Consider the following 22,283-nt stretch of genomic DNA (forward strand, 5'->3'; position numbering starts at 1 on the left):
TGCCTGCCGAGCAGCCTGCGGTTTCCATGGAGACGGTGCCTGCACAGACAGGGAGGGTGAGGCAGATGCCAAGTGGAGCAGTGGAACCTGACCACCGCATCACCGCCTCCGAGCTCCTCCCGACAGTCGCGTTGGCGACAGGGACAGGAAGGCAGGGGAAATGCCAGGGCAGACAACAAACAGAGATGAAAAAGAGAGACACTTCAGATTGGCAAGCGTCTCTCGACAGGATGCACTGTTTCTACAAAATAAAATGGAAAAATCAGGTCCTCGAGTTTATTTAAAAAACGATATAGATGCACGCATATGCACCTGTGGGTATATATAGGAAAAGTTTGATCTGCCTTTTCCCAACGTCCCGCAAACAGCATTTTTAGAACAGTTAATTTTCATGGAAATAATTGAAAAACAGCAAGAGGGTTTTGGAGTATGCTACCATCTTATTTGAGCACGTTATCATAATATTTATTCCCCAACAAGATTCACGCCCTAGTCTGTGCCATTAATGATACTTTGATATTCATCATCTCCTACTTTTCTGAAACCCTTGGTTTCTATTTTATGTACAGGAATTCAGAAGCAAGATTTGTTTCACTAATAAAAACTGTAGGCTCACAAAGACTAACTCCTAAAGCTAAAGTATATGTATGCTGTTTAACTCTCATTCAAGGATTCCACCAACAGTTCTTTTTTCTATGGTGTGTTTAGGGGTCCTCACCAGTATCCTGGTTCTCCTCATCCTCTGGCTATATGGTAGGACTGGGCTTCCCTGTCCCTTTAAATTTAAGCATAGCCACATAATTTGCTCTGGCCAATGGAACAGGATTGAGTGATATAATGTTCCATTTCCCTTTCCCTTCCTCAAAGATCATGGAAGAACAGGTGAAGATGTGGGAGCCACTGGCCTGAGTCCCAGAGTAACAAGGATTATCCAAGTCACCATTCCCACTTTTCACCAACACATGCTGCAGATGAACCAACTTTTACTTTTCTAAGCAGCCGACATCTAGAGATTCTTTGCTAAAGCTGCATAATCAAGCTTATCCTAAAGGATACACAACCTCTCCACTCAATAATCGTACTTTTATTGTATGAAGTGCCCAGAGAATTACGACAGATTCTTTCTTAGATGACTGAAATACACCCTAACCCTAGTACTTGAATGCTCCATAGTGAACAGAAAACAAATTCTGTAGCAGTTCACTCTGGGCTGAGGTTAAGACTAAAAGACTTTTATTAGCAGAAGAAAGAAGCATGGAAGATAATGAAGATGAACAATTAGTAAACCAAGAAGGCCTTCCACCACAAGTAAGGTGTGACAGTCTATGATGGTGCTGGTTTAGCTGCTAAGTCGTGTCAGACTCTTACGACCCCGGACTGTAGCCCACCAGGCTCCTCTGTATATAGGATGTCACAGACAAGAATATTGGAGTGGGTTGCCATTTCCTTCTCCAAGGGGGATCTACCTGACCCAGGAATTGAACTTCCATCTCCTGCATGGCAGGTGGATTCTTTACAACTGAGCCACCAAGGATTCCCTTGTGACAGTGTTCAACATACAATAATGGCTCAACAAGTTTTATTATTATTAATGTTAAAGTCAGAAAACTGCAGGTCCTTATTGTGTCCAAAAGATTCTATGTGGGTAGGTCTGGATGAATTTCAAAAAACCAACAATTTTGTTTTTGTTTTTGTTTTAGTATAAATGTGTCCCGTGCAATATTTAAGATGTATTTACACTGAACCAAAAAAAAAAAAAACAAAACCTACTATTTATGTGCAATTCAAATTTAATTAGGTGCTTTTTCATTTGCTAAATGTAGCAATGCTAACCATAGACATATCCTGGGAATTTCATAGGTTGTGTTAAGAGGGGTACTAGTGAGGCAGGAAATGATATCAATGCTCTTTGTGTCTATAAAAGGCACACACTAAATAAAATATATTAAGTGAGAAATTTTAAAGATTTTGAGTTTTCCATATCTTATGACTGTCAGCCATCTCCAAACCAAAAAAAAGCTTTCTTTTATATTGTTTTGTTTGTAATTTTGAGAAATTATTGCCCCATCATCTTAACCCTAAATCCAAGAAATGATTTATTATTTAATAATTAAGGAAGCAATTTCAATAACAGTGCTAAAATATCAGGACACAGTCCAAGCATTTATTAAAATCAAATGAAATATCCTTTCCTTTACTGAGATCTTTAAAAACTTTGAGCAGCATCTTAAAAATAGTGTTAAAAATCAGAATTAAAAGATAAATAACCTTTAAACTTTTAGGACAGTTTTAGGTTTCCAGAAAAATTACAAAGATAATGCAGAGAATTCCCATGTACCCCACACCAAATTTCCCTTATTCCAAATATCTCATACATTAGTATGATACACTGGTTACAATTAACTGAAGAACTAGTACTGATACATTATTATTAACTAAAGTCTAAACTTTCTCAAATTTAATCTTCCCCTAATATCCTTTTACTATTTCAGCATCCAGGATAATAAGCTACATTTAGCCCAAATCTCTCAGAGTTCCTCTTAGTTCTGAAAGTTTCTCAGATGACCTTGAATGCTCTGAATCAGATATTTTGTAGAATGACCCTCATTTGAGATTTGGCAGATATTTTTGCCATGGTTAGACTGGGGCTAGAGGTTTCTGGGAGGAAGACACAAAAATCAACTGCTGTTTTCAACATATATCAAGGGTACAAACTAGACTTTTTTAATTGATCACTTTTATGAACTGCTCACTCAGATTCTTGGGAGTTAAATTAAATGTTAATACCTGAGCATTACCAACATACGCAGCCTGAACACTCGGACAAGAGCTTCAACTCAGGAGCTTCAATTATATAAATGAATGGTATTCTAATAAGGATTCGAACATGATACAGAATGATCATACGGCGTCTGAAAGTGCAAAAACAAGAAGGCATTGAAATGCAGAAAAGTCCCATGCAAATATTAGAAGGGGACTTTTATGTGCCCATTAAACACATCCTATGTAGCTTAAAGACCAAAGGCACAACCTTACATAACAGCAAGGCTGAAAAACCAGGAGAGACAGAATCACTGATGAGGATAAGCAGAGTAGTTGTCTTTATGCAGAGTGGCAGCATACAGCTCAATCTCCAGGGCCAAACAGGCCAGCTGACAGTTCTTAAAGATCCTCAGGGACTTAGGCTAATTCTTTCCAGCCTGGCCCACCTTAAGCCAATCAATGGTCCGCCCCCCCACCCCCCCACCCCATGACCTAAGAGCTGGCACATCTCCCTTAGTACTTTAAAGCACAAGAGAATTGGAACCTCTTGTCATTAATTCACCCAATGGTTAACCTGAAGGGGAAAACAGTATATTATTTTGCAATTACTAATTAGCTCTTCAATGAATAAGATTAATGATAAGGTTTAAACTGCCATTTTCATAGGTCAGATATAGTTTTCTGTTTTTAGTTGCTAAGTTGTGTTGGACTTATTTGTGACCCCCATGGACTGTAGCCCATGAGGCTCCTCTGTCCATGGAATTTCCCAGACAAAAATAGTGGAGTGGGTTGCCATTTCCTTCTCCATGGCATCTTCCTGACTCAGGGATCAAACCCATGTCTCCTGCTCTGCAGGTGGGTTCTTTACCGTTAGAGCCACCCAAATGCAGCTGCATGTCAACAAATTCATGTGGTCCTACCTTACACTCTCAACAATCTGGCTATGGAAGGCTAGATTTGTGTTTTCCAAATCCCCAAAGGACTCTTAAATAAATACCTTTTCAAGTTATGTACCACCCTTGGTAAACAATCTGCTGAAAAACCCATTTCCCTCTTTATATAAGACTCAACACCAAATATGGAAATTCTTAGACAGCATGTTCAATGTCAACAGGACTGTTAGCAGTGTCAGAAGGGGCCAGACAGCCTTCTACAAAGCTCATGAGGTGACTGGCATCTGAGCATGCACACAGATGACACATTTTCAATTACAAAACCCCAAAATGTTCTCCAAGACTAAACTGTGTCAGTGATTTTAAGACATGACTTAACAGACAGATTCAAAAGCTACAGATTCAGAAATATGTAGCCAATACAAGGCTCCAAGAGAGAAACAATATAACCCAAATTATTGCTTGAGTGGGTAGCAACAATTTAAACCTCAAAAGGAACTGCCTTAAAACACTCATGTTATGTAAGAGGAACTTCCCCACCTGAGTACACTTGTTCTATAGCTTCAAGCATTTTCTCTGTGCAGGTGTTACATTTCAGAGTCATAATTTGACTAATGGCATAGTTAATTTAAGGGTTTCCCAGGTGGCTCAGTGGTATAGGATATGCATGCAAGGCAGGAGACTCAAGTTTGATCCCTGGATCCAATAGACCCCTAGAGAAGGAAATGGCAACCACTCCAATATTATTGCCTGGAAAATCCATGGACAGAGGAGCCTGGCAGGTTATAGTCCACGGCGGTCTCAAAAGAATCAGACAAGACTTAGTGACTAAACAGCAATAACAACAGCTAACTTAAATAAAGAGGAGATTTTGAGATAGCAGAGTTCAAACTCTAGGAAAGTATATAGAAGCAAATGCTTCTTTGTTCATGATAACTCTGAGATAACTTCCTGTATGAAATGAAATAAAAGTAAATATGAAATTACTAAAATACCACTCCTAGAGTCACATAAAATGGTTTGTGATATTTTATGCAGCATTTTTTTAAAAATGCATATACCTAACACATTAATATTTTTTCTTTATAAAATAAATAAAATTTTCCAACATATATATTCAAGGTCTTTTGCCAAGATTGACATGAAAACAATTTTACAGTAATTTAAACCCACTCCAGTACTCTTGCCTGGGAAACCCCATGAACAGAAGAGTCTGGCAGGCTACAGTTCATGAGGCTGCAAAAGAGGTAGACACAACTTAACCACTAAACAATAACAACAACAACAAAAATGCTTTATTTTTCTTTTGGTTGACAATATTCCAAATCACAGATGGCATCTTCAATTTAATTACAATGTAAAATGTAATATACATTTACCTTAAGAAAATAAATCTTGTTGCTGTTGTTCAGTCGGCTAACTCCTATCTGACTCTTTGTGATCTCATGGACTGAACTCCTGTCCGACTATGATCTCACAGACTACAGCCCGCCAGGCCCCTCTGTTCTACACTATCTCCCAGAGTTTGCTCTAAAACAAATCTACATCTGATAATTTTATATGGTATTTATTCCCAACTTTGCCATTATGTGCTATACTTGCTCATGTCTTGCTCAAAGAATATCCTGGAAGCTCTCCTCTAAATCAACATTTCCCTGTTTTGAGATGATGGCTTTTGTTCCATGAAAACATAAACTCTTCTTTTTGTTCTAAAAGTAAGTTTCATATTCTCCTGCAGCAAAATTCCTGACATCTTTGTATTCCATTTACTGTGAGATAAGTTAGTTAGTGTTAGTGGGTCAGTCATCTCCAATTCTTTTGTGACCCCATGGACTGTAGCCCACCAGTCTCCTCTGTCCATGTATTCTCCAGGCAAGAATACTGGAGTGGGTTGCCATTTCCTTCTCCAGGCGATCTTCCTGACCCACAGATCGAACCCGGGTTTCCTGTATTTCAGGTGGATTCTTTACCTTCTGAGCTACCAGGGAAGACCACCTGCCTTTAAAAAACAACCTTGAGGATGCCAGGAAATCAGATGACAGCAGACTAGTCAGGCAAATACATTACATTAGATCTGCACGTGGAAATGCAGAAGCTCTTACTAACTAATCATCACATTGACCTCTGACCTCCATTCAGAAATAGATTAACTGTCTTCTGTCTTATCATCCTCTTTCAACATATATCTGTGACATAATGATTATTATATATTAAAATTATATCCTACATAAGACATCTACTTAGAAGTCAGGCATGCATTAACGCTTCTACATTCCTATTTGTACCACATCAGACCAACTTTCACAGAGCTTGCATTCTAATGGGATTAGAGATAAAAATGAACTTGCATACCAATAAACATATCAGATGATTTCTGGTTCTCATACATGTTGTGAAGAAGATCAAACAGGGTAATTGTTAGCAGAGAAATCGAGGGGGGATCAGCTTGAGCAAAATGATCAGGAAAGGCAGAAAGAAGGCCAAAGTGACTACAGCCTAACAAACAAAGGGGAGAGGGAGGGAGTGAGATAAAACAGGAAGACACTGGCTGGTTTTCTGTTTGTCACTGCCAGGGTTATAAGCAAATGCAAGATGTGAGTGAATTTAAGGGAACCCTCAGGCTGTGGTGGGGATTACGAGTCACCCAGAAGCAGACGAAAGGCAGGGTGGCTATCTAGAGGCTTCCTGCCAAAATTCTAGTGGACTTGAATTATCATGATAAGAAGTGAGAGGTTCAACCAAGATAAGAAGCATCCATGCAGTTTTGTAAAATACATATAAGAAGAACTTTGGCATACAGAAATGTGTCTCTAAGTAGTCTATCCAGCATATTATTCAACATGTCACATTCTATATATTTTCTAAATCAAAGTAAAACATTTAAAGGTTACAGAAGAATAATTTAAAACACCTTAAAGAATGACTCACAGTATCAACCAGTCATTCTTATTTATTGAGGGACTAACTCAATACCAAACACCCCAAATCTGCCTTCCTCAACACTGAAGCCTTGCTGCTTTTGTCCTGTGGCTTCTATTATGGATGGGATGTTTGTGTCCTCCCAAAATGCATACCTTGACACCCTAACCCCTATTGTGATGCTATTTAGAATTAACTAGGGTCAGATGAGGTCAGGAGGATGGGGTCCTTGTGAGGGAATTAGTGGCCTTATAAGAAGTGAAGAAAGAAACATGCTCGCACCAAGGGAAGACCATATGAAGACACAGAAGGAAGGCAGCTGTCTGCAAGTCAGGAACAGAGTCCTCACCAGGAGCTGAGTCAGCTGCATCTGGACCGTGAACTTCTCAGGCTCCAGAACTACAATAAATACTTGTGTGTTGTCTTAGAAATCAGACACCTCATCTGTGGTATTTTGTAGCAGCAGCCTGAGCAGACTAAGACAGTCTCATACAATGCTTTCATTTACTGAAGTCCTTTCCGGGTCACACTGCACTATCAAAAGAGACATGCCACTGCACATGTGTTCCCTGCCTTCTGTGATTGACAGGACATGTGTGATCTCACTGTTGAATGGGGTAAAAGTCACGCCACTTAGCAAGGTACTCAATTATCTACTCAGTGCTATGAAGGAATCTACAGATCAATGTTCTACCATCTTCTCCTGGTGATCTGCAAACAGCTTCACAAGTTCCTCCGACATCATGACATTCTCTGCAACATCACACATCGGCACATCCCAACACCTGAAATCTCACTCTACACCTGCATTTTTAGCTTTATATGTATGTGTAGCTTACTTCTTCACATGATGATGGCGAACTTTTCCACATGCAGCTATCACTGCACAGTATTGAGAACCACATGGATATACTGGGATGACTCATCTGCCTGGACTGGCCTTCTCATTCATTGAAATGAATGTAGAAACAACCTTACCCTTTGCCAAATTTCCCATGATAACCATCTTCAAAAGGACATATATACCCCATATTTACTGCAACACTTTTTACAAAAGCCACAACATTGAAAAGCAACCTAAATGTATATCAACAGATGAATGAGCAAAGAAGAAGTGATATATATATATATATATATATATATATATATATATATATATACACACATACATACACATATGTTGGAATATTGCTCAGCCATGAAAAGGAACGAAATTGGGTCATTTGCAGTGATGTGGATGGACTCAGAGGATGTCATACAGAGTGAAGTAAGTCAGAAAGAGAAAACCAAATATCATATACTAACACATATATGGAATCTAGAAAAATGGCACAGATGAATATATATGTGGGGTAGGGATGGAGATGCAGATGCAGAGAATGGACATGTGGACACAGGGTGGGAGGGGAGGGTGGGATGAACTGGGAGTGCAGCACTGACACATATATACCACCATGTGTAAAACAGACAGCTAGTAGGAGGCGGCTGTATGGAATAAGGAGCTCAGCTCTGTACTCTGTGAGGACCGAGAGGGTGGGATGGGAGCGGGTGGGAGGGAGGCTCAAGAGAAATGGAATAGACACAAGCTTATAGCAGATTCACTTTGTTGTAGAGCAGAAACCAACACACTATAAAGCAATCATACTCCAATAATAAAATAAAATGTTAAAAAAGATACATTAGCAGTAAACATGCAGATAACAATCATCCACATATTAGGTCCAAGAAATAAGGAACAGAATTCTCCCTGACAGTCTGCAAAGCAACTCATTCTGAAAATTAAGCAGACAAGAGGCACCAGACGCAGCTAGGGAAACACAACATTAAGACGGTGACAGAAACTGTGCAACTAGCTCTGAGTTTAAGAGCATCTTCTTTGTCTCAGAGCTGAAAAACTCATCCAGCCACCAGTGACCCTCAACCTGTCACATCTCAAGTAACTAAAATGATCATTAACTGCAGGTAACAGCATGTATATTTAAATGCAGATTTTAAAAAAAAAACAATCATCTGAAGAGCTTCCGAGCCTAAGCGAAAATGACAAAATCTATTATCAATTCAAAAATCTGTTATGTCGCTCCCAAAATTCTTATCCTCCCTTTCAAAAGATGAAATATAGAAAAGCAACTGTAATGACTAACATGCCATAAAACTTAAAGGAATAACTGCTTCTATTTCCTCCCACATCCTGTTCCACTCAAGACAGCACTTTATCAGGCTGTCCTCCAGTTCTCCCCCTTGCAGGTCTGTACCACCTCCCATTCTGTAGGCATAACTGCTATTATAAAACACATCATTTGTCAGGCTACCAGGGAGCCACATAAACTCTTATTGCGACACTGTGTAAACATAAAGTATTTATGCTTAGCACTGAAAGATCCTGAGTCCTAGTAGAAATTAGTGCATTCTGGCAGGGCTTCCCAGGTGGCTGAGTGGCAAAAAAAAAAAAAAAAAAATCCACCTGCCAAGCAGGAGATGTGGGTTCAATCCTTAGGTTGGGAAGATCCCCTGGAGGAGGAAATGGCAACCCACTCCAGTATTCTTGCCTGAAGAATCCCACGGACAGAGGAGCCTGGAGGGCTACAGTCCCTGAAGAGTCAGACATGGCTGAGTGACTGAATAACAACAAGTAGAACTGGCACATAGGAGGAAGGAAGGGGGACATTTCAGAGGGGTGAGGGAACCCAGCAGCACTGCCACCTGAATTTGAAATCCAGGTTTGAAAAGGACAGAAGCAGCCACTCTGCAACTAGAGAAAACGCCTGAACTACTGGAATGCATGCGTGCTCAGTCGCTTGAGTCAAGTATGACTCTTCGCAACCCTATGGACTGTTAGCTCACCAGGCTCCTCTGCCCACGGGATTCTCCAGGCAAGAACACTGCAGTGGGTTGCCATGCCCTCCTCCAGGGGATCTTCCCAACCCAGGGATTGAATCCAGGTCTCCGGCATCTTCAGCACTGCAGGTGGATTCTTTACCACTGAGCCACCGGGAAAGACCAAGCTACTGCAGAGGGGCACATTACTTGACCCTTGGAGGAGCATGTTGCCTGCCACTATTTATAACTTATTACTCCTTCAAAACTCATATTCAGTCCAGTTTGTTGACTGAATGGTTTAACCAATGAACAACTGACCAGCCCATTAAAAAAAAGCTATGTTGCCAAAGGTAGTTTAAGCTGCCTGCTCCTTCTCATTTAAAATGCCCACACTACTTCGCAGATGTTAGCAAATTCCCACCCCATGTATCAGAGCTCTCCAGGACATACTGTCTTGTGTGTCCACAGTCTGCATGTGTACAAGAAGATGAGATGTCACCAAGTGTCAGTTTCCCCCAGTCACTCTCTTGGTCCATCCTTTCACACTCTGCTTCTTTCTAGGGTTCATGGGTATAAGCGAAAAGCACCTCATAATTTGTCTCAACTGCTGAAAGAGGAAATACGTAATCACTATACAATTTATCAGGGTATTCCAGATGATGCTAGTGGTAAAGACCCTGCCTGCCGATGCAAGAGACATAAGAGACACAGGTTCAATTCCTGGGGTCAGGAAGATCCTCTAGAGAAGGAAATGGCAACCCAATCCAGTATTCTTGCCTGGAGAATCCCACGGACAAGAGAAGCCTGGCAGGCTACAGTCCATGGGATTACAAAGAGTCAGACATGACTGAAGTGACTTAGCACACACATACAATTAATCACACAGCCTTCTCTTAGCTGCAGAAAGACTTTAGATTTATGAGGGGGAGGAAAAAAGGATCATACCTGAGACTGCTAAAAGCAGCAAGCCAAACCATAATTAGCATCTCCTCTTGTACACCTAAAACTTTGCTACTCACTAAGAAACGTTCTCAATGATGCATATTAACTCCCCTTCCTTCAAAAGTCATATAAGAATAGGGAACAAATTAAAGGTTTTTTTTTTTGCTGTAACTTACACATGATTTCTTCCTATTGGCAGGCTGCAGTTACAGTGATAAGAATTCTGTGAAATTTTGTTCCAAGTATTTAAGGAAATATGCTCAAAAAATGGAAGCCAGCTATGGTTCACACTTCTAAAACTGTTCTGATAAAGCCTTCCAGGCGCCAGACTCGGCAGCCCACCAGGAGTGAAAATAATATTCTGGGGACATTTCTACAGACTTCAATCTCTGAGGAACAATAGGGCTTCATTTGGTTTCCCTTTTAAGCAGCAAGTATCTGTGCAAAAAAGAAAAAAAAAGTAGAGGGAAAAAATTCTTTGAGCCAATTTGGTATAACGTATAATTTCTGAAGTGCTATAAAGAAAGAACAGGAATTACTTCCACTGATGGATAAAGGAGAACTCTTCCTTTAGGCAATACCCACTGACATGAAATGTGTCTTTACAACCATCAGAGAACTGGGCATTTTATAACACTATTAGTAATGGAGGTCAGAGACAGTCTGAAAACACAAGAAAATCTTCTGATTTCAATTCATGAAAATTAAAAAAAAAAAAAAAAAGATCATCCTATTTTGGAAGCACATCGAAAGTTCCAGGGAATATATTTTATACTTGAATGCTTGCTATGATTCAGCCTCCCAAGGCATTTTCATATGAATTATCATCCCACATTCACAAAAGCCCTGTGAATTTTGATCCCAATGAGAAGAAGACAAAATAGGCACAGACGTGCAAGGTCACAACAGAAAGCTAGTACCAGGCATGACTTGGGTGCCAAAACTCAGAACTCTAATCCAGCATCCCCTCTAGAGCGCCACAGTGCTGGGTACCCCATGCAAACCAAACACGCACAAATCTTAGTTTACAAATCATTCTAGATGATGAGGACAAAAGTGTGCATATAGTTCACTATGGTGAGCAGAGTGTTTACCACGTGCCAACTACTGTCCTAGGCTTTTAGAATCAGTGATAAAAAGGGACTGATTACCAATACGGAGTGGGAGTGGGGAGAAGCATGGTCCTATATGACAGCGGTCCCCAACCTTGTAGGCAGCAGGGACTGGTTTTGTGGAAGACAACTCTTCTTAGGGGTGCGGGGGTTTGGTTTCAGGATGATCCTCATAAAGAGATCATAACCAACATCCCTTGCGTGGGGAATTCACAACAGGGTTTGCACTCCTATGAGAATCTAATGCCTCCGCTGATTGGATAGGATGTGGAGCTCAAGCGGTAATGCAAGTGATGGGGAGCAGCTGGACATACAGATGAAGCTTCATGCTTCATGCTTCAAGCCCAGCTGTGCGGCCCGGTTCCGAACAGGCCATGAGTTGGTACCGGGGTCGGGGGCCCCTGCTCTATGATATGTGTACTGTATATGGTACATGTAGATATATATGTGCGTGAGCACATGATTAATAAATTACTAAAGTAATTGAAGTCCAGTAATATACGAGGTTCTCTGCTATGTATTTTAAATCCATACTCTTAATTTGCCCACACAACAATCTGAAGACACAGGAAGTACCATGTCCCTCCATCAACCATGACACTCAGTGGGAACTTATCCACTCACTAAAAAACGGAAAAGTTGGGCTAAGAACTCCATCTTGTTGAGATACAACTATTCATCTATTTTCTCCTTGTGTTCCACTGGCGTCTTCACTACTGAGACACAAAGAAGCAGGGAACAGAATGTTTCCGTAATGAATTCTTTCTAAAAACGGGGATATACTGAATGATGCTTTAAAAATAACAGTTCAAAAAGTGAGGGGAAAACTGATAAAACATAGCAAAGCATAATATTACTACTATGACAGGTAATACAAATCAGGAACAAGACAAATAGAACAACTGAGAAATGTGCAGAAGATACAAAAAGATAATTCACCAAAGAATTAGGAGTGTGTCATAAATGTATACAATACTTAACTTCAGCCTGAAATTCAACAAGAAGCAAGTTAACCCACAAGAAAACATGATATTTCCTTTTTTAACTGGAAATTGTTATTTAAAGGTTTTTTTAAATTATAATATCCAGTGTTATTGGGGAAATTGACACACTCCTGCCTTGCTTGAAGAAATATAAATTACAGAACCTTTCTGGAGGACAATGTGATAAAATGTATCAACAACCCTGAAAACATTCAGTTCTAGGAAAGTAATCTAGAGAAAATGACCTGATGAAAACTATGTAGCTTTAATTATAGCACCACATATACCACCCTAAAATGAAAATGCCATCAACCTCCAAAACCGGCAAGTTATTTAACACACTGATGTTATATAAAGGTATGGAAAACAGACACTAAAAATATGAGAAACACTGTCTTGTATGTTAAAAGGTAACAGAACATGAGAAATCTTCTAAATTTCAAAATGTATATGGGTTAGCATTTCTGCTAAAAATACACTCATTTTGGTGGCTTGATATCATGAATGAACTTTAGCTTCTTTGAATCAATCCTCTAATAAGCATGCCTTTTTTTTTGAAAACAGAAAATAATAACAAAGCGTTATTTGAAAAAAGAAAAATATTTCACTAATGTGCTGCAGAGTTCTCAAGAAGACAGCTTGCTAAAATTATTAATACTCAATACATCTCTCAAAGTTAAAAGCAGGGAAAATCTAGGCATGGCACTGATTAGAATACGTGCAATATACACTCCATGAATGAGGAACCCTGTTAACTTTAAATGAGGTTCACTAATAAATTAGGTTCTCTGCTATGCATTTTAAGTCCATACTCTTAATTTGCCCATACAACAACCTGAAGACACAGGAATTACTGTTGCCCCCCTCAATCAACTATGACACTCAGTGGTAACTTATTCACTCACTAAAAGATGGAAAAGGAGAGTGAAGAACTTGTCTTGTTGAGATACAACTATTAAGCTATTCAGCTAAGTAATGAAACTTATCCCAAAGCCAACAGATAATATTTATTGCAAAAATTTAAGGGCACAACTTTTTGTCTGTATAGTGATGTATTATATTACCAAGCTATATTTGGTGGAGAGATAATATGGAAAGAATGAAACACTTGAAAGTCTGCCATAAATACTATGTTTTTGTGTTTGTATGGCTATGTGAGTGAGTATGTATACAGTTTTTTGCCTTGATTTTCTTCTTAACCTTCAGGACCATGAATACTGCCCATATAATCAACTCTTCTTTGAAAAGACAACTCACAGCTACATAATATTCTTCTGGATAATGGTGCCACAGCATGCCTATACATCTACTATGCATTTAACATTACAAGAAGTCCCCTACATATAAATTTTGAAGTTGCAAACTTTCAAAGACGCAAGTGCGCCTGCCAGCCCCCATATGCCAACTACTGTACCATTGCTGTTCAGTCGCTCAGTCGTGTCCGTCTCTTTGAGACCCCAGGACTGCACCACGCCAGGCCCCCCTGTCCTGCACCATCTCCCGGAGTTTGCTCAAACCCATGTCCAGTGAGTCAGTGACGCCATCTAACCATCTCATCCTCTGTTATACCTTATCCTCCTGCCTTCAATCTTCACCAGCACCAGCGTCTTTTCTAATGAGTCGGCTCTTCTCATTAGGGGGCCAAAGTATTGAGCTTCAGCTTCAGCATCAGTCCTTCCAATGAATATTCAGAATTAATTTCCTTTAGGATTGACTGGTTGGATCTCTGTGCAGTCCAAGGGACTCTCAAGAGTCTTCTCCAACACCACAGTTCAAAAGCATCAATGATTCAGCACTCAGCCTTCTTTATGGTCCAACTCTTCAATCCATACATGACTACTGGAAAAACCGTAACTTTGACTACATGGACCTTTGTCAGCAAAGTAATATTGCATGGTATTACTGTACTTTTCAAAGTACTGTAAGAGTTAAAATGTTTTCTTTACTTTTTTTATGTACATACTATTTTTGTAAAAAGTATTATAAACCTACTACAGTACAGATTTGCAATAGGGCCTTCCCTGATGGCTCAGTTGTAAAGAATCCGCCTGCTGATCCAGGAGACATGGGCTCAGTCCCTGGATTGGGAAGATCCCCTGGAAGAGGAAATGGCAAACCACTCCAAAATTCTTGCCTGGGAAATCCCATGGACAGAGGAGCCTGGCAGGCTACAGTCCATGGGGTTGCAAGAGAGTCATGCATGACTTAGCGACTGAATAACAACTATCAATATACAGCTGGCTGTGTTAGTTGGGTACCTAGGCTAACTGTTGAACTTGGGAACATGCTCTCAGAACGGAACTCATTTGCATGTAAGAGACTTACTGTATATTCTTTTCCAACTCAACTCAAGTCAGTCTGATCCACACCCTACAAGCCCCGGTCTTCCTGCACCACCTTCAGTGTCCTGGGTAAATGTGACATGATTCCTACTATCTCTGAGACTGTCTACATGATGCTGATCTCATCTGTCTGCCTTTCAGGAGGACTCCTCCACCTCCTCATACAATGACTCCAAAATACCATTTCAGCCACCAGTGAGGAATGTGTTAGAAACAAGAGGCTGAATCTCAGCTCTTTTATATTTGGAAGACTTGGTTTGCTGCCAAAGAAATTGCTCTTCCTGGAAATTAAATTATTCTGTGTTACTGAAGGTAATGACCGCTATGTTACTCTAATGTTTGAAAGTCCAAATAAAATATTTGAGAGAGAAGAATAAAATGTACTTTAAGAAGTGAGCTTTTTTTTTTTTTTTTAGTTTGAGTAGTCATGCTTGGAGTCAAGTCAAATATCATGTCTATTTGGAAATTCAGTTTTTTCTTCTTTCTCGATGGTGTCTGTTATTGCTCTTATTCAAAGTTAAAACATGAAACAACAGCCAAACTCTAATTATCTACATTGAGGTAGAAAATGCTATGAGTAATAGCAAGCATGGGTCATCATTTATACACCCTTTGGGAAGTCAGATTTTTGACACTGTCCTTTTTATGCCCAATTTGCATCACTTACAAGACCATCCAATTACTGGCAGTCCAAGTCTAGCATGGGGAGTAGGGAAAAAGCGAGTTATTTTTAAGTTGGAAATACATAAGTCAGCTGAATTTCACCGACCATACTCTCTATAAATAAGCCAGGGTATTGGACGTTCCCCCTGGTAATTCCTGATACAGTGTCAAAATGCCATCATATACTTAAAGAACTCAACCACCAAGCAAAATATCACTAAAGATACTACGCCAAGAATTCTACAACTAGAATTCTTTATAAACCATGTCAATAAGGTGAATATGATTTCGTATTTGTGATATTTCCTTCCAGGTGAGGGAACTTAATTAATGTAATATTTCCAGTCTCTCCCTAGCCCCTGGCTTTCTCTATCTCTGAAGAATAAAGGAAATGGCTTGGCCAGTTTCTTCTTTTTTTCCTCTGGAGAACTCCCTGCCTGTAGAGAGCAAGGCTTGGTCTCTAGAATTCAAAGCCACCTCTGTCCCTGTGGAAGCCAGGAGGGAAAGCCAAATTCCTGGGCCATTATTCAGCATCACATCAACCTATAACTAATCAAAATGGATATTTCCCTCCATGGTGGCCACCCCTTTATCCCTTTTTCCTTCCCACATCCCAACTTTTTTTTTTTCAGAATCAGAGAGGGCTGGAGAGGAGGGCTGATATTTATTGGGTTCCTTAGAGATACCACCAATCCACATTTCTGCATATTTTATCATCTGATGTAAATGCATACCTTTCTGTGATTTATGGTGTTGCATATTTAAGGGAGAAAAGATTACAATAAGCATTATAAGATTATGGAGATGCTTCTAAACCAAAAGATTTAGAACACGTGTACAAAATGCATTCTTAATAAATATAGATTGAATCAAGTGTCTAATGACAGTTGTGAAAATGACATCTATTAAGCAAAACGTGTTACTAATGAAAAATCTCCAGTCCTCACCTGTGAAGGATAAATGTAATAACTAATTTCGATGATAGAATTAACTGTTCCCCACCATCTAATGCTGTAAACTAAATATCCCATTTTAATACACTGCATATCATTCAAAATTCATAGAAATTTTGATACTTAGAGTAACTTAACCAAACATAATTGGCTCACCCACTTACTTTGATCCAAAAACCAGAAAGGTCTTTTATGATAACATGAATTTCACTCTGGTAACTTATAATTGGCAGTTTAGTAACAACAATACAAAATTTGAACACAAACACCTACATTTTTTGTCAAAATGTTTCTCTGACTAAAGATGATTTAGTCTCCTATTACACAGGTCACATTCTGTAACAGATTCTAAGATTCACCCATGTGTTATTATCATAAGGATTATGTTGAAGGTATCCGTTCTACCTCACAGGAGCTGGACAGAATCAAACCCATAGGAGTTCAGACCTTCACTAAAGCAACCAAGAGTGCAAGGACAAGGGGAAATGTCCATTTATCATCAAAAAGGTACCAATGGACACACACTTTCCCCGCCCCCCCAAGAACGTGACTGCAATTGCAGGTGGGGTGGGTCTTCTCTTTGTGTAACAAATTTAGCCATTTATGTTTCCTTTTTCTTTGTCACAGTGATGTCATGATGGGATTTACGCTCTGTGGTTCTAAACAGAGCAGTGCTTAATATTTGACCTCGCAGAGAGCGACACTTATTAAACTGTCTATAATATTCCTGGTACAATGTCAATCTTTGTAGAAAATTTGATTTTAATCAGGTGAATAGGATAACGTTAACAGAGTGTCAAAATTCTGCAATTTCTGACTGAGAATCTTTTTAAATTAAATTAAGATTGGAATCTTTTTAAGTAATGGTGCTAGGGGATACCATTTGCTTCTCTTTTAGCTTAACCATTATATATTTTGATATGTAAAGGACTGGCATATTGTAGAGTAGAAAACTTCTATTTTAAATGCAAATCTACATAATAAAGCAATGATACAAAAATAGTAGAGGGAGAACATATCTAACAGTTTTTGTTAGAGAGGGTCATGGCTTTTATATCACAATATATAAATTACATAATAAATGTATGTAATACTATATGATAATTATATAAAATTACATAAATGTATTATGTGTTATAAATACATAATATATAAGTACTCATCTTAATATGGAGATGCTTATCTTTTATATTTATACACATATTTATAAGCCACTTACACACTTATTTCACCCTGAGATTAGCTCTTTGAGATTTCTTGTCTTATTTTACTTCTTTTAAATTAGAACATACAAAGATATTATATATTATTACTAATTATATTCCCCATGCTGGACATTTCATTCTCATGACTCAGTTATTTCGCTTGTTTAATTATTTAATGTAGTATATACTTATGTATAGGACCCATTTTACAGTTGAAAAACTAAGCTAAAAATTGAGAATCACATAAATGGCCAAGGACGCACAGCTTAACAGAGACAGAGCCAGGATCCCTCCAAAACCAGTGCTCTCAACTTTGCACCTATTCAAAGCAGAATCCAAAACAGCATTATACTATGATAAATGTTCCAATATCATACATAGATATATTAAAATATGAAATGTGCATATCTGTTATAGGGCAAAACCCAACCTCTTCTCTAGAAATATATTTCTGATCTGAGACAACAATTAATGGAATAATAAGTTTCAATATATGTAATACATTTCACAGATAACTATTCAAGAATCTTACCAAGGGACACAGGTGAACATTTGCCTAAGATGGAAAGCTTCTAGGGAGCATTGTTTCACTTATTTAGTCATTATTTGCAACTTGCCAAAAATTAATTGATACAGAGGATAACTTCAATATCCTAATAGAGCTAAGACTTCCTACAAATCAATTAACCATGATACAGAACTTGAAATTACATTCAGCTGCTATGTGATCAAAAGATAAACAACTGTAGGTGTCAAAACTATATGTTTTTGTTATGAGTCTTAACATTTTTCATGGACCTAAAGCACAGTATGATAAAACATTTCTGTGAGTTTCCTGGGCTGGAGGTACTGTTTATGAATATAATTGGGTTCATTAAAGCCAACTAAGCAGTTTATTAATCAGTAAGCTAGACTGGCACAGAATGTGATAGAAATTCTTTATCTATGATATGTTTAATATTTTATATTAATATAAAAGCTATTGATTTGACATACAATACAATAAACTTGAAGCCAGCAACAAGTATAAGAAACTATTCTCACTCAAATCCATATGTTCCTTATCATAAAGTTATCAAAGTACCATAGTCCTAAGAATACATTCGCAATATGGGCCATGAAAACCATCATGGATAGCAACTGAAGAATTTGTCATGAAAATCATCATGGACACCAACTGAAGAATTTGTCATGAAAACCATCATGGATATCAGCTGAAGAATTTGTCTTGAAGGTGTGTTTCAGCCAGCAAAGACCCATTGTACTACACCTTGGATGGAAGTACTAGATTTAAAAAGACTTGCTGGTCTTCTGAACTATAGGTATTGAAGTTAGGTACTCTCAACTATATGTCATCTTTTATTAATAAAAATAAAAATCTTTACAAAAATAAACACTTTCAAGTGTCTATTTAAAATCCTAGCATAACCAATCCCCCAATAAATAAATTAAAATAAAGGTAACACAGAGAAACAACTGTAGGTGAGTACTCATATCTTCTAGGGTAAATCATCAGAAAAAGAAAAAAAAAAAAAACACTTTTGGCAGCTAAAAATGGCAACAGTTCCTGTTTTAGTTCAACTAACTTGTTACAACCAGATATAGTGAGCCAGACAAACCATACCTCACTTTATGGAGAAACAAATTATAATAAATTACTTTAAATGTAACTTTAGTATTTTCTTACATAAAGACAACCTGATGAAACTACTCTGGAGAATTCAACAATTTCGCATAAATGCATACCGTATAAAAGAGAACTTTGAAAAAGTACAACAGAAACTGCCAAGTTCTACAACATTGTCAGAAGTCCTTAGTATTCACTTGTACGCCAAAAGTAATGTTACATTTGAGAATACTACAACTTCATTTTTAATTGTAAAGGCCATCATGTGATACTATCCTGAGAAGTGATTTAACAAAATTATAAGTCGCAATTTCAACTAATATCATCAGAATTCCATTTTTCTCTCTGATGAATTATTTCAGTGACAGAAAAAAAAACCGGCTTGTGTTCTAATTGTGAACGAAGTGAAATTGCTGGAGATACTGTAATTTGACAGTGCGTGACTATTATTTCAAACAATGAAAACATTAGTGACATCTCTAATGATTAAGCTCCACAACAACGCAAACATACACCAAATTAAATAACTCCTTTCCACAAGGCTATGACAATTTTATTAGAGCAATGACCTCCTGTACTCCCTACAATTGCCATTCAATCAAGTACTATCATTTGCAACCCACAATATAACATAAGACTCACGCATCCAATACATGCAGTTTTACCCACACCCATAAGCTGCTCTCCATGAACACACGGAAGCACAGAGTCATCTCTACTAGTCCTTTAGGAATCATGTTTAAAGCTGAAAAAAGATTCAAAAGGAAAGTGAAAGGAGAGACATGAATGTGTACTTCATCGACTGCTTCATTTTGCAAGAAATTTGATATGAAAACAATGCAACAAGCACAAGAGTGTGCTTGAAGTGCTCTTGGAAAGTTTTCTGAATGTGAATAAGGTGAAACTAAAGCAATATTGGTTAAAAAATAAAACACACAAACACACTGGAGTCACAAAGATCTTGCTTGTCTTTCTGTGATGCTGAGATATGTTAGCTGTGTAATCACAGGTCTCCTAAATTTCAGCATCTAACCCCAAATGCAATCATTTTCATTCATACCCTGAGATCATGAAACCTACAGACCAGTGAGAATGCCACTGAATGCTCTCCCCAAAACATTAAAAATGGATCCTGCATGTGGCAAAGAGATTTCACGGTGCTTTAGAGCATCGAGTCCATATTAGAGGATGTCTGCCCTTATCTGTCGTACTTCTTATAGAGCCAGCTCCCCAAACCAGACACCGGTGCACTCCTGTAATTCGATATGAGTCATATCCACCACTTTTTCCATGGGATTTTAAAAGTGGCGCAGCTCTAAAGCCTCTCAGTCCTGCAGGTGAAGTACTAACAGCGAAGAGATGAACTTTACAACCCTAAGTAGCTGACGGTAGTTTAAAGCTGCTGATGGAAGGGTGCACAATGAGGTAACTCTTAGGTAGTTTGAGCACCTCCCTATTTAAGTCGTTGCAGAAAATTGCAAGCATCTCAAATATTCGTCACCTAGTTCCCAAAAGTGAAAACAGATACAGATCAGGCCTGGTACCATGGTTAGGAGGCAACGCTTCTCTAAACCAACATATCCTCTTGGTAACATCGGGCATGAATGTTAAAAACATCTTTCAGAGCCGAAGCGAACCAAATCAGTTCGGGGGGAGGGGTGGACCAACCGTGGAATAACAACGTGCCCGTCTTTTCCCTCACACTCTTCCCTATCCCCAACATTTGCAGGGAAAACACAACTTTAGGCATTTTCAGAAGTAACTATTCATGGTGGAAACCACACACACACCCCAAAACCTCTCAGACTGTTTTCCTACCACACAGACCAGGGAGGCTGCACCATCTCTCTAGCGACTTAATTCTGAACGTAGTGGCTGGAACCAGCTGAGCAGCCATCGATGGAAATACATTACACACCAGAATGAGAGGAAGGTCGGCGAACAAGGAAAGCATCTGTGCTTTCGGCCATTAATTACTGATCACCCAAATATCGCCTCGCAGCCTCCCACCCACATGCACAGCGTTCCGAACCTGGGTTTCAGGCGGCGCTTCCCGGAGCTTCGCTATCTATTGTCAGGACGCAGAAGCCCCCGAAACCTGGGAATCGAGCTGAAAGCGCTGCCTCTGAAACAGCTAAATATAGACCCAAGGGGCTCTGGGTCTGGCAAGCAGCGGGAGACGGGAGAAACAGCCATGGACGCATATGACTAAGTATTTCCATTTTGTGTTAGCCAAACATCGTAATGACATTGAACATAAGGGCAAAAGATTGGAGGGGAGTCCTCCCCACCCCCACCCGTCTTCTCCCGTAGATTAGGGACGTCATGAATGCCACGGGTAGGTTCGGGAGGGTGGCGGGGAGCAGTATTGTTGGTGTTGCCCTATATACGCCTCCTCCGGGGGAGATGGGTGGTGGGGAGGGGAGCACGCAGAGAAGCCACTCGGTAACCGCTCCGAGAAAGGCACTAACCCCGGCCCCCCGTTCCAGGCTCGGCCGTCTTCCGAGCGAGGGGACCCGGCGCGATCGCGGGTCCTCCCCCGGCCAGGAGCCGCCGAGGAACAACCCCCACCGGCGGCGAGGAGGAGCACGACGCCGAGCGGGATGCGCCTGGCCCCAGTCGCCCGGCCAAGGCAACTCACCGAACGGCGCGGCGCCGGATTGCCTCCTCGCGAACATGCACCCGCCGCCAGCGACAGCTCCTCAGTCCGGGGAGAGGCGTGCGCGCCGCCGCCCGGCTTCAGGGCAAGGTCCTGACCTTGCTCAACTGCAGCATCTTCCGCTTTTGTTGTCTGAGCGCGGCCGCGGGGCAAGTGATGCCGGCGGGGAGCAGAGGCGAGCGCCGCGGGGGAGAGGCGGCTCCCCGACGCGAGTGCGCGGCGCCCGGCCCGGTGGCCCCTCCGAGCGCAGTGCGCGCAGCGCCCCCTGCCCGGCTCCGCGGGCTCCGCGGGCTCGGGGCTCCTGCGGGCTCCCGCGGGCTGCTGCGGGCTCCTGCGGGCTCCGGGCGCCGCCGGCCGGGCCGGGAGAGCCGCAGCCGCCGCCGCGCCCGCCGCTCCGCTCGGCCG

The 22,283-nt window shown here is 40.1% G+C and overlaps 1 protein-coding gene across 2 annotated transcripts in view; it reads right to left on the bottom strand.

The window, feature by feature from the left end:
• Positions 1 to 22,038, bottom strand: part of CTNND2 (catenin delta 2) — a 1,083,336-nt gene extending 1,061,298 nt beyond the window's left edge. For both annotated transcript variants that reach the window (XM_043488912.1, XM_043488911.1), the window contains exon 1: positions 21,861 to 22,038. In XM_043488912.1, coding sequence (XP_043344847.1) covers positions 21,861 to 21,897 — 37 coding nt within the window. In that variant the 5' untranslated portion in view covers positions 21,898 to 22,038. The remainder of the gene's footprint in view (positions 1 to 21,860) is intronic.
• Positions 22,039 to 22,283: the final 245 nt, after the last annotated feature.

Source organism: Cervus canadensis, chromosome 16, assembly GCF_019320065.1.
Source record: "Cervus canadensis isolate Bull #8, Minnesota chromosome 16, ASM1932006v1, whole genome shotgun sequence".
NCBI classification, from domain to species: Eukaryota; Metazoa; Chordata; class Mammalia; order Artiodactyla; family Cervidae; genus Cervus; species Cervus canadensis.